Below are 12,762 nucleotides of genomic sequence, written 5' to 3' on the forward strand. Positions count from 1 at the left end.
TTGTCTAATTTTTTTTCTTCGTCTCCCATGTACATCTGATAGCACTAAAAAATTTAAAAAATTACAAAGAGAAATGACTTATTCTAAAATGTCATTGACGACTTTTTATCATTTATACAACTGTTTGTTGTCAGTAGCCCCCTCCCCCATTAATTTTGAGTTGCACTACTCCCAATTTAGTAAATGTTTAAAAGCCTTTGTCTTTGCGTCCATCACGTTAACATTGATTTATGCTTTCATTCGTTAATTCATTCATCCATTCATTTATTAGACCGTGCATTTATTCATCTGTTCGTCCATTTATTGTTCATTCCTTTATTCATCCCTTCATTAATACACTGATATACCCTTTCGCTTCGTAATTCTTTCATTTATTTTCATTTTTTTATTTGTTTATTCATTCATTCATTCGTTTACTTTTATTTATTTGTTAACTGCTTAATTAATTCGAGTTTTACTCACTCACTCACTCACTCATTCACTCAGTTACTCACTCACTCACTCACTCAATTACTCACTCACTCACTCACTCATTCACTCATTCACTCACTCACTCGTTCGGTCACTCAATCATTCAAACAATATATTTTCAATGACTACCCATTTGTCGTACAGACCTAGTCAATATAAATAAGTTGTGTCTGGTAAAACAATAAGCAGACGATCATAATTAATGTGATTTGATTTGTTCAGAATCATTCATTTAATTATATATCATTTGTTGGTTTTAAAAGTGCTGAGTAAAATTATAGTTTTTTCCTCTAAATATAAATCAAATTCAGGCTGTTATAAATGATTTTGAAGTTAAGATTAAAATCAAAGGTTTAAATTTTTATGAAATATGGTTGGAAATAAAATCAATTTTTAAACAGTTTAAAATTACAAAAAAGAGAGTTATGAAGTTTTACATCAATTAAACCGAAAAAGAAATTGTTCTTTAATTTGTTAGTTTTTATAATATAATTAACAAGCTACTAGTTTCAATCAAGTTTACAGTCTGTTCAAATTTCAAAAAATCAAATATTTCAATAATTATTTTTTTAAACGTTTTTTTCATTTATTACTTGATTAAAAGATTGTAATAGATATAAAGTCACGACAGTTTTCAAGCATTTGAGTTTGTCTAAATATTAGAAAAAATAAAAAAGCTCTGAAAATTTAAACATTTAAAATTGTGTGAAATTGAATCATGTTTTATAGCAGATTTCAAAATAGTTAAAAAAAGTCTGTTTTTAAGAATAAACTTTAACTTTAAAGTTAAACTTTAACAATAAATCGTTTATAATAATCTTTTATAGCAATGTCATGGTTTATTAAATCAATTGTTAAATATGAACTGGAGTCATATCTTGCTTATCATGGGCCTTCCTCCCTGAACATTCTCTACCAGCGCGAGGCCCACCAAGGGTACCCACCTGGTAATCCTCTTCTTCTTCCTCCTCCTCTTCCTCCATGTTTATCATCTTCACTGAACAGCGGAATCCTTCAAATGAAATTATTTATAAATTTAAAACTATTGATTTTATATTAGAAGTTTATTTTAAGTTCATTGCAGTGATAATAATAAGTGCTTGATAATAAGATAAGGGCTTCCGTTTCGAACAACAAACATTTTTTAAATGAAATCCTTCCACAAAATTTACGTTACTTTGATTAGTTTTTAAAAATTGGAATTAGTTTGCTATAAAAAATATGTGCCCTACAACTTGCCGCTATTTTTCCACCACACCAATTATAATATCTTATTTAGCTCTAAAATTTTCCAATTAGGCTTCATTTTGACTTAGTTCATGTTTTCGTTGGATTAGAGATTTTGCTTAAATTTCTCATTTGCATTTCTTTGTTACTGAAGCTTGAAGGAATTTTCAAAATCTTAAGTTTTTCTGTTCCAGATAAATTTTCCGTACTAGAGGAATGGTTTTATGTTCTAAATTAATAAAACAAAAACTCATTAGATCGCAGTGTTTCTGTAAAAGACGATGAAGTTTGACTTTTCTTTAACAAAAATCTTGTTGACAAGAATCGCAAAAACGCGTTATACATTGCTATGTAACAGAGATTTCTATATAATTTAATTGACAGATTTGAATGCAATCCCAATAACTTAGTTTTATATCAGTATAATCAAATATTAAAGTATCTGTATTTTAATGAAGTATATATTAAAACAAATAAATATACTTTTAATAGGATTAACGCGATTGCAATTCTGTATTCTTTTCTCTCGTTTCCAGTTTAGAACAATTGATTTAATCTTGACAAGGACTTGATAGCTAACAATTGCCAAAATGTCAATAGCCAGTTCTGCAAACTCAGCAATGGTCAGTATTGAAAATCCGATGTAAAGACCCAATATGCCCCCTATGTCCGAACTGAATTGCTGAACCTTTTCCATGAAATTAATGTTGGTGCAGAGAAGAAATGAAATGGCGTGAAAATACAAATTGTAAAAATTACCGAAAAAATGGAACATTTTGGTGTTACATGTTACGAAACAAAATTTTTATATAAAAAGTGAAAAAAAGCTATTTGGACATTATTTATATTTTAATCCTATTAATGAAGAAATGTAACAAATCCACCTCATAAGCCGGTGACTCCTCGATGCTGGTGTAGCTGAAATCCTGAATGAAGACGATGAACTGCCCCAGGTCCTGTCCGCTCTGGTTGTAACGGTTGTAAATATTTCTATTCAATTTCTCCATCTCTTTCTGAAGAAAGATAACGGATGCAGTTTGTTTTCAGTTATAAGATCAAATACAAGCTTATATGAAACATAAACAGCAATGTAGATTTAAAAACTTAGGAACACGAAAAACATAAGAAAGAAATGTAGAAAATGTTACGATATAGGTAATTACACGGCTTCATAGGAATTCATTCAATCGCATTTTTTATTTTCATTTACGATAATAATTTATTAGCCATCTAATTAGAATTAAACAACAACTTTTATTTATATTTATTTTTTATTGTATATCTAGATTTATTATTTATATTTATGGTATAAATTGGTCAAAAACACTAACTAACCAGATAATTTTTACAAGGCCAAATTTCTCTGCTTATAACGGGTTTGTAGAGAGTTTCACTAAAAATTCAAGATAACAGACGCAAAGTTAATTTTGCAATTAAGTGCTTTCATTACAAAGAATCTTATTTCAGTATATCATATAAATGAATTGAATTTTTTTTATAAAATCAATAAAACATATTAATCTTATAAATAATGTTTCATTATTCATCGTCATGCGTGAAGTCTGTGAAGTGAAATGATTTAATTCAATAGTATTTGAGCGACAATTAATTTTATCAAACTATCTTTTAATGTCACTATTGTATAATGTCACTTAGATGGCAAAAAATCCATTCAAACCAGCTAGTGGAGTTATGCTATGTTGGGTATTTCTGCCTAATAAATATTTGGTGTAAAATCGAAAAGATATTAAATATTACAAATTTAATTTGAGGCGTTCTGATCAGTTGGTTACTGAAATTATGACTCATAGCGTAACATACCCACCTGCAGGAGATGGTACAACCTGCATTACAAGGCAGGCCATCTTTTTCATATTCCTCCCATATCTTTTTAGAACATTTTGCTGCAATGGATAAAGTAATTGGATATGAAAATGATTCAATAACGAAGCCGTAATTAACTTAGTCTACCAAGTAGTGAGTGAAAGAGATGATGGTGTCATGATGATGAGATGATGACGTCATGATGATGAGATGAATTGATGATGTCATGGGCACTCAACAAAAAATCACTTCCGCATAAATCTGTACCTGAATAAAATCGTAACTCAAAAATTTGTGTTAATTATGTTCCGCAGAAAAATAATTTTTGTTTAATTTAATAACATGTCCAATGTTTAGTCTGGTGTTAATTTGAAGTTGTAATTTGATTTACAATCCATGGTTTCATTGTATGTTTTTACATTTTGAAACGATTGATAACACAAAACAATTTGATTTTTTAGACTGATCCGATTCAATAATAGAAATATTTATTTAAAGTTAAACTGACTTGAAGTGTCGTTATCGACTGAACACGGCTGAAGGGTGCTGTTTTTCTTATTAACGAGAGGAAACTTCGTGTCGATGCAACCACAGGTTTTTATTATTTCATCATTCAAACACGTAAATAAACATCCCTGTGAAAAGAATTTTTTATAATTTAAACTTAACACTATTGAAATTTCAAAAGTTTGTGAATGCAAATTTAATTCAAATAAAAATTCCAAGAAAACTGACAACTTTAATTAACCTTCTCGCAGTAGGAAGCGTTAAAATATTTTTGATACATGGTCGGCTCCTTACCTGGCTCATTCTCGTCTGTACAATTCCCATATAACCCGTTCATTTTTTTTGTTTTACTCTGGAAAAATTAAAAATTGTTAAAAAAATTACCAAATTAATTCCAAAATTACTGAATTACAAAATTTGACTCTTTCTCTAAATTGGCACCTATGCACAAAATATAATTTAAATTTATTGATGTATTTTAGAACAAAACAATGCTTTTAGTTTAGAGGTGCGCAAACTTTTTGCTGTAACAGCCGCATTGAGAAATATTTTACTTTTGAAAGGCCGCATATGTACTTATATAACAAATTTTTTCGACTTATATAACAAATTTTTTTAAGATTTTTTACTATTTGGGTCATAATGTCCGGCTGACAACCTTATTTTGCAAAGCGGCCCGCGGGCCGTAGTTTGCCCACCCCTGCTTTAGTCGAATGATTTTCAAGCGAATGTAAGGACTATCCAAATCAATTCGCCGATATATTTTTCTAATTTGTCGTTTAGGTTATTATAATTCCTTAATGAAAACTGCAAATACAACAATTTATGATCCGACCATGGTGACTGAAATATGAGTGAGAGCATTGGGAGACACAAGGATGCCATCATCTTCTGGGAAGGCCATGCGGCTCGGCTGGTGAACAACCACCTTCAAACCTGCCGAATGTGTCGTCTCTCCGATGTATTCTGACTGCTCCACGTTGAAAATTATCGAAAGTCCTACATTTTTCATTATTTTAACCTATTTTAGCTTTGTAAGGGTACAAAAAACGTAATTTTTCTCGGAACACTGCACTCCCTGTTAGTCAGTAATGCTCGTTCAATGATGCATGTTATAGAGATCACCAAATTGAAATTTGCAGAAAATTCACCATGCAAGATTAATTTACTTTTTCTCTAAAATAATAATTGAATTTATCGTATTTAAATAATTTTTTAATAAAAAAATGACACATAGTTTAACACAAAATAGTCTACATCCAATGATATTAGTTTTTGTTTGAAATACATTATCTCATTATGCAATAGTTCTGAAATGTATGATTGAAAATAGTTGGTTTAATAAAAAAAAATTATCTAATTATCTATAAACCGTATCTTGGACCAGTTTTTCTGGAAATTTTTCCAACGTTTTTACTATTGAATGTGTAGCAGTTTCCATGGTAGTTGTTGTAGAAATAATTGAAGTCCTTATGTGCTGAATTCAGTCAAAACGAAAACTAATAAGCATCTCATGATATTTTAACAATAATATTATTTATTTTCAATTTTTCTGTCACGTTCTTCAACTTTACAAATTTTCATTTCATTGATAGCGCAGAATCACAGTTATAAACTAATGTTAAAACGGTATCGAACATGTTTCATGCAATAACATTTTAAACATTGTATTGAATTAAATTTGGATGTAACAATTGATAGCACTAATCTAAATTGCATTGTCCTTCAGCGTAGGAACAGTCAATGATCATGTCCTCCAACTGGTGACCTTTGTTCTTCCGGTCAGTTTGTTCCATGGTCATTAGTTGCTCCACCACCTGGTTCGTAAGTTTGAAGTCGCCACGTTGCTGTTGTGACTCTTCAGAGTAATCGTTGTCTGTTTGGCAGTCCACGTCTGAAATTTCATTTGAAAATTTTGTAAAAAAACTTTTTTTAAAATTATTTTCTATCATAATAAAATGTTTAAAATTACAAAAAAAAACTGTGAATGGTTTTAAATTTAGAAAATATTTTTGGCACAAAGCAAAATAAGGAAGACCAAAATTGACTTGACCGCTCACTTGCAGGTTGCACAGTGGTCGTATGAAGAGTCGTGTGAGCAGCTGTGAGGACTGCTGTTACTTCCAATCCATCCTCCGTGGTATCGTTCAATTGCACACTGTTACCACTGCAACATTCACTATCGTTATTGGAAATATGACTACAGTTCATCTGGGGGGTTGTGTTGTTTGGATAATAAAAAGTCATGTTGTTATTCTTAACAATTTTTATGCCGTATCTTTGGTTGCAATCAAGGTTTGAAATATTTAAGAATAAGGATTCACTGCCAGGAGTGAAGTTTCTTGTCATTGTGGTTGTTGTGGGTGCTGCTCGAGTGGAAGTGGTTTCGATCTTGGAGGAGGAGGAGGAAGAAACGCACGATCGATGACGAGTGTTCATATCCAACTTGTACATGTTTATTTTTTTCATGAAAAGTGAGTTGTTTTTGAGATTTGAGATTTTCATCTGGTTGTTGTTGCAAATAGTCACAGCTGGAAACTTCATGGTCTTCTCGTGAACCAATAGAATTTTCACATTCACTTGATGCTGCATGTACCTTTTAACTGGCGTATCAACATTTAAACGTTAAACATTTGAAAAGTTCATAAAATTCTTTACATAATAATTTACAGAAAAAAATAGAAAATTTAATTTGATTTTGAATAAGAATAAAATTAATAAATGCCACCTAAAAGATTCGCATTGTAGCCCAAGCCGCACAAGCAAGCGAGGATTGCGACCAGCCACAACAGCTTTTTGAACGGACCTTAAACGATGGGTATATGTGTTTCATGTAAAATTCCATCGCATTCAAATATTTTCGTAAATCTAAAACGGTTAGATTCATACATTTCTAAATGCATGAATTTTAATAAATTTATAATTTCAAAAATGTGTTCATATTAAAAACTTTTTTAATAATAATTAAAATAATTTCATTTTTTTTGCTATAACCATTTATTTCATTAAAAATAACCTTTAGCTCGTCCGAACTGTGGAAAGCCATGCGAGGTGGTGCCGTCCTGGAAGGTCTCCCATGTTGTGACTAACGATAAATGAACGTTCTTCAAGTTGGCATCTTTCTCCTTCAAATCCTCACAGTAACTGCTGAAATTGAAATCTTCGTGGAAACATTTACTTCTGTCTACAGCGGTGTTCTCGTTGAGGATGGCTTCAGGGACGACATTCATGTCCATGTTGCTGGCGTTGGTGTTGGAGACTTTTGAGTTATCTTACTGCTATGTTTGGTTGTTTATCAACGAACAAATGTCTGAAGAATAAAAATTAGTTTTTCTAAGCTGTTGTGTTTAGCGTAATTTTGTTAAAATGTTTGTATCAGTTTGAGAATCTACTTTCCAATTCACTATAACAACGTATAACCAATTGAAGAAAGAATTTATTTAGAAATAAAACTAACTTCAACGATGTCAATTGACAAATAAAGAACGAATTGTGATTTTTGGTTACTTTCTTATTTTTACAGTCACGTCACCGTGGTTTTATCGTCGTCATCTTGATTTCCATCATCAATATTGTCGTATTTGAAAACACGGCAAACACGAGTTGAGTTTTATCATTTGTTTGTGCTTGGTCTGCCCGTCTTTCACAATCAGTCGATATCTATTAACAGATTTTAGCATGAATGCATTTGTGAAACGATGGTTACAATTAATGCAAACATATGACGTTGGTTGCAATTAACTTTTAATAGTTTTTCTGATTTGTTTGTTCATATACTGTGCTCGTTCGTTCGTTCGTTCGTTTGTTCATTAGTTAGTTTGTGTGTGAACCAAATTTAATGAAGAACGTGTAAATGGTTGCAACTACGCAATACAATGTTGTTTTTAATGAACATTTACTAGAAAGATGTATATTATAAAGCAATAGAATAGAAGATGGAATAGGCATTTTCTCTTATCATAGACAGTCTAAAGAAAATTGTATTTACGTCTGATATAAATTATGTATAAGATATGAGAACGCCGATACACGCACGTACCTGAATTATTTTATTAATGACATTACAATTGATTTAACTGCTCTTGATTGACTGACCAGTTATGTCATTATGACGTCATGTGTGGTTTGCCTCTGCTACGTTGAAAGTTAAATGAGTATTTAGTGTTTGTTATATTTTTCTATTACAAACCATTTTTTGGATTGTTAATTACAATTGAAAATTTTGGTAGCATTATAAATTTTGGTGGCATCAAAATATTTTGTCACCTTTTAAACGGTTTTCTAATTTTTCATTCGTTGTTTGATGAAAACACTGGAAACATATGGGCGAAACCAATCACGCATTTTTTTACGTACGAGCCTGATAGATGTGATAACGCTTAAAAAATATTTACACTCAAATATATTAAACACGACAGTATGATCAAAATGTGTGAACATATCAGCACTTTTTACCCCAATAAGTTTTGTAGGTTGTAATTTAGAGACACGTTAAGTTTGAAAAAACTGACGATTTTTTTTTATTTAGTATCATGAAAAGATTTAGCAGGTGAAAAACTAAAAAATAGAATCAATTTAACATCTTGTTAAAAAAATATTTATTCTGGTTTTGATGTTTAGAATTCAATTGACACAAAATTTTCAAAAATCAAACAAGCCATAATATGAATCAGGTAACTAATATCTTGAAATTACTTTACATTAACAATATCGATCAAAATAAACGTGCACAAATCTAAAAAAATTAAAAAAACGTTTGATGTAGATCGCATATACACACAAAAATATGGCCCCACACGTCTGCCGTAGTAGGTGTGTTATTTAGGTACGTTAACACTAACAGGAGTGCATATGTACACTCCGGAGATTACACGTACAAAGTTCTGTTGCAATTGGGCTATTAATTATTCATTTGAGTTAAGTCTGGTTTGTTGCTGCTACTGTTTATGTTACTGCTACTGTTGTTGCTGTTAAGCTTTTGAAAACTCTGAAGAAACTTGTTTTCAAACGCGTTGAAAGTTGTGTCGGAGTGTTCAAAACATGTGCATTTGCTGTTCTCGTTCATGTTGATGTCGTTGCCAACAAATGTTGAGACACCACCGTCCTGGCACGTGCAGCAGCAATGCGTGTTGCAAATGACATCAATTGATGCATTCAGGTTTGCGGCTGTTGTTAAGTTGTTGTTGTTGTTCTGGTAAGCTTTCGACTGATTACGAATTGGTGGTGAGTACATGAGGTTTTTGTTTTTAGACCCTGTAGCGGCTTCATTCAGATTTGTAGGAATGTGTGACGTTGTTGTTGTGGCGTAGAGGAAGGATGTCGTAGTTTTGTTATCAACTTTTTGTGTTGTCTCTTGTTGTGGTTGTTGAAAAATGTGAGCGCCCGCCGTCTGATAATTTGCGCGGCATGAAAAATCACCGACATTTTTGTTGTTAATATGCAACAATTGTTCAGGATTAGTTGATGTTGGTGTTGCTGTTAGGAGTAACGATATTGATGTTGTGTTGATTGTTGTTGTTGATGGCAATGAAGATGTCGGTGGACGGTTGTGTGTGTCGTAAATGTGTTGAGGTGGATACTGGTAGACGTCGAAATCATGTTTCTTGAACACTGGGAAAAATTCAATCATTTCATGTTGAGATGGTTGCTGTTGTTGTTGTTGAAGCTGTTGTTGTTGCTGTTGTTGAAGCTGTTGATGTTGAAGATGTCGTTGCAGGGCGTCGTTGTAAATGGTGTCCTTATGGTAATCACACTCATCTGAATACACAAATGCAGATTGATCGTTTGAATTTATGGCGATCTTCTCAGTGTTCGATGCGGGCCACCTTGCTCCTAAGTTAGCGTTTTTAGGTCCGATTATTTCTGTGAATTTACAACTATTTGTTGTTGAGTTTGTAATGTTAGAGCAGTTGGTGCTGTTGTTGATGATGTTGTTGCTGATGATGTTATTGTTGTTGCTGTTGATTCTGCTGATGTTGTTGTTGACCAGGATGCTCTGGTACTCTGCTGCGGCGTGTTGGCTGTTGTTGGAGGAACACCTGAAATCAGTTGCGTATAAATTTTTTGTTGAAACTTTCATTGTATTCACACTTTATAAATAGTTAGATTTCAAACATTTATTCAGCGTAACAAAACTAACGGCTATAAACTAATTAAATGATTATGGTTGTGACAAAACTATAAACTATTAAACATTTAAAATTCAAACATTCAAAAATTAAATATTGAAGAGTTAATTTTTTTAACAATAGGTTTTTTAACCATAAAAAAGAGCCAACCACTAAAAATCATTACACAACAATCATTATAAAAATCAACTGAGTTTAAAATATTATTTTGACGAATGCATCTCATTGAAATAAAATTTTCATTTCACGTACAAAATCACATCCAATCACATCCTATTCTTTCAACGCTCGACTTCCCAATTAAATCACCCCTCCATTAATTAAACAACGCGAAACTTTTTCGCCATTTATTTTCATTTCTTGGAACTGCAAAAAAAAAACTCAAAAACGTAAATCGAAGTGTTTTCATTCAATTATGCATGAAATGTGTGATTTTCAATTACTCATTCATTGAAATAACTTTTTCGCTTTCTTGCTCTGAATTGTTTTTTTTTATTTTTACGTGGTTTAAAAAACTTAAGAGTGTACATTTTCATTCTGTGCCATCATTAAAATTATGTTATTTATATTCATTAGAAAATACTCTTGAAATGATAAAATAATTTTGTGTCTTAAACAAATAAAGTTTACAAAATTTTTTCAGATATTCTCTTTCCAAAAACCGCTTTATAGATTAAGATATTTACACGTTTTACTGATTGCGCAACAGACTTCATGCAACAACCAAAAACTTGCAACAACAAGCACACAACCAACATTTATATGTAATGTTAAAATCCTCAATGTTTTTAATATTTCAATGGACAAAAACAACAACATCAACCAACAATAACAGCAACCAACAACCAACAATAGCAACAGCAACAACTAACTACAACAACCAACAACAACAACCAACAACAACATCCAGCTAACGTTTTTGTACAGGCAACAACCATGCAGAGGAACATACCACCAACAACGATTCCAATTGCAACACCCACAACAACCATTGCCAATATGCCTGAGATAATTCAAAATAACAAAAATAATTATGTATCAATGAAATAATAATATTACATATCCAAAATGAAATATATTATAAAATATCAAAAGTATTGTATAATTTTAAAAATATTATACAAACAATAATTTTATCGAATTTTATTTTCAATCTGGATTGAATGTGGAAACATTAATGCACCTACCGAATGGAAAATTATCTTCAGCTCCAGATTTCTGGTTCATTTTCAAAATGGATTCTAGATAATAAAAATGTATAGCTGCTTAACGTTCACTTGCTTTTTGCTTTTACTAGTCACCAGACTATGTGCATATACACCACCACATACACACACACACATCACACGCACACACATCACAGACACACACACACACGTTTAATTAAAATTATTATGTAATTCATTCACGATTCAATGTACCAGCATTTTAAATTATGATAATTAATTAAGTCAGTTTTTCTATTTCCAATTTGAAGTTTAAATGTCTATATTTTTTGTTTCACTTTAAAATTAAAATTATTGGTTTACTATTATGAACTTCTAGTTGAGCAGTTCTTATATTTGCTAATAATTGTTCATTTATGTTTAACTGTTTATATTTTGAAACATCAATTTTTATTGAAAATAACACACGTTTAAATAAATGAGCGAATGTTTAGAAAGTGTTGACTGAGCATAATACATTTTTAAACACTAAAATAAAAATGAATAAATAAAATTAATAGTTGATATTACTGTTAAGGAGACTGCAGTTCCCAACATTTCCAACCCACTGCCCATCCCTACAGGTCACGTGGAACATGACGTCACTAGAATGGTTGCACGTGATTGTAATCGTGTTGCCATGACGACGCATCCAGGCGTCTGGAATGGGATCATGGTTGGAACATCCGATGCCTACAGTCGAGAAAATTTAAAAAATGATATCGATTCAAAATTGTAAATGAAAATTTGTTGAAACGTGTGTTGTGTTTGTTAAGTTAGAATTGCAAAGATTGTTATAAGTATGCTGGAATCGTATTTTGTTCTATAAACTGGCATATTTAAATCTGGTGACTCAACTAAAACATGTCGTTATATCGACAGAGTGTGGTTTGGATGGAATGCCTGCTGCGTCAGAGCTGGGTAACCAGATGCAGTGATTTACAATGTGAAAGTTGGATTTAAAACGATGAGTTCTCAAAATTTATTAATAATTCGTTAAACATTTAAACGATTGAAAAAATCAAATGCAAATCAAAATGGAAAATTGGTAAAACTCTGTCTTAGGTTGATGAATGATCTAGTGAAAAAAAACGAGCAGACAAACGAATGCACGAATGAATAAATGAAAAAATGAATGTTTCAGTAGATTGATTTTATTGGACGGGGATAAATAAAATATGCGAGTAATTCAGCGGAGCTCGCTCGGACGAGCGTCTTATAGGCACTGGCACATGTGAAAAATGAGAAAATATCAATAATCATTATTCGCGGTTCTGCTAGGTGATGTCAATTGATTGAGGCGATGATGATGGGAAAGATAAATAGGATAGGAACCTTAATGAAGACAATGATGATGATGGTGACTATAATGATGGTGACGATGTGATGTTGGTGATGGC

At 31.6% G+C, this 12,762-nt stretch overlaps 3 protein-coding genes across 3 annotated transcripts; all 3 read right to left on the minus strand.

Annotated features, from left to right (window-relative positions):
* Positions 1–1,325: 1,325 nt before the first annotated feature.
* Positions 1,326–5,041, minus strand: HELRODRAFT_168369 (hypothetical protein; the record flags this gene model as incomplete). The annotated part of the gene is made up of 8 exons (XM_009014233.1): positions 1,326–1,483; positions 2,182–2,386; positions 2,583–2,711; positions 3,034–3,091; positions 3,524–3,602; positions 4,031–4,157; positions 4,271–4,381; positions 4,865–5,041. The coding sequence occupies 8 exons, from the start codon at positions 5,039–5,041 to the stop codon at positions 1,326–1,328; spliced, it is 1,044 nt and encodes a 347-aa protein (XP_009012481.1).
* A 691-nt stretch (positions 5,042–5,732) lies between these two features.
* Positions 5,733–7,265, minus strand: HELRODRAFT_168370 (hypothetical protein; the record flags this gene model as incomplete). The annotated part of the gene is made up of 3 exons (XM_009014234.1): positions 5,733–5,923; positions 6,090–6,632; positions 7,046–7,265. 3 exons carry the CDS (start codon positions 7,263–7,265, stop codon positions 5,733–5,735), a joined length of 954 nt encoding a protein of 317 aa, XP_009012482.1.
* A 1,664-nt stretch (positions 7,266–8,929) lies between these two features.
* HELRODRAFT_168371 (hypothetical protein) lies at positions 8,930–11,384 on the minus strand (the record flags this gene model as incomplete). The annotated part of the gene is made up of 3 exons (XM_009014235.1): positions 8,930–10,067; positions 11,073–11,160; positions 11,345–11,384. 3 exons carry the CDS (start codon positions 11,382–11,384, stop codon positions 8,930–8,932), a joined length of 1,266 nt encoding a protein of 421 aa, XP_009012483.1.
* Positions 11,385–12,762: the final 1,378 nt, after the last annotated feature.

This window comes from Helobdella robusta (genome assembly GCF_000326865.2).
Source record: "Helobdella robusta unplaced genomic scaffold HELROscaffold_13, whole genome shotgun sequence".
In the NCBI taxonomy this organism is placed as follows: domain Eukaryota; kingdom Metazoa; phylum Annelida; class Clitellata; order Rhynchobdellida; family Glossiphoniidae; genus Helobdella; species Helobdella robusta.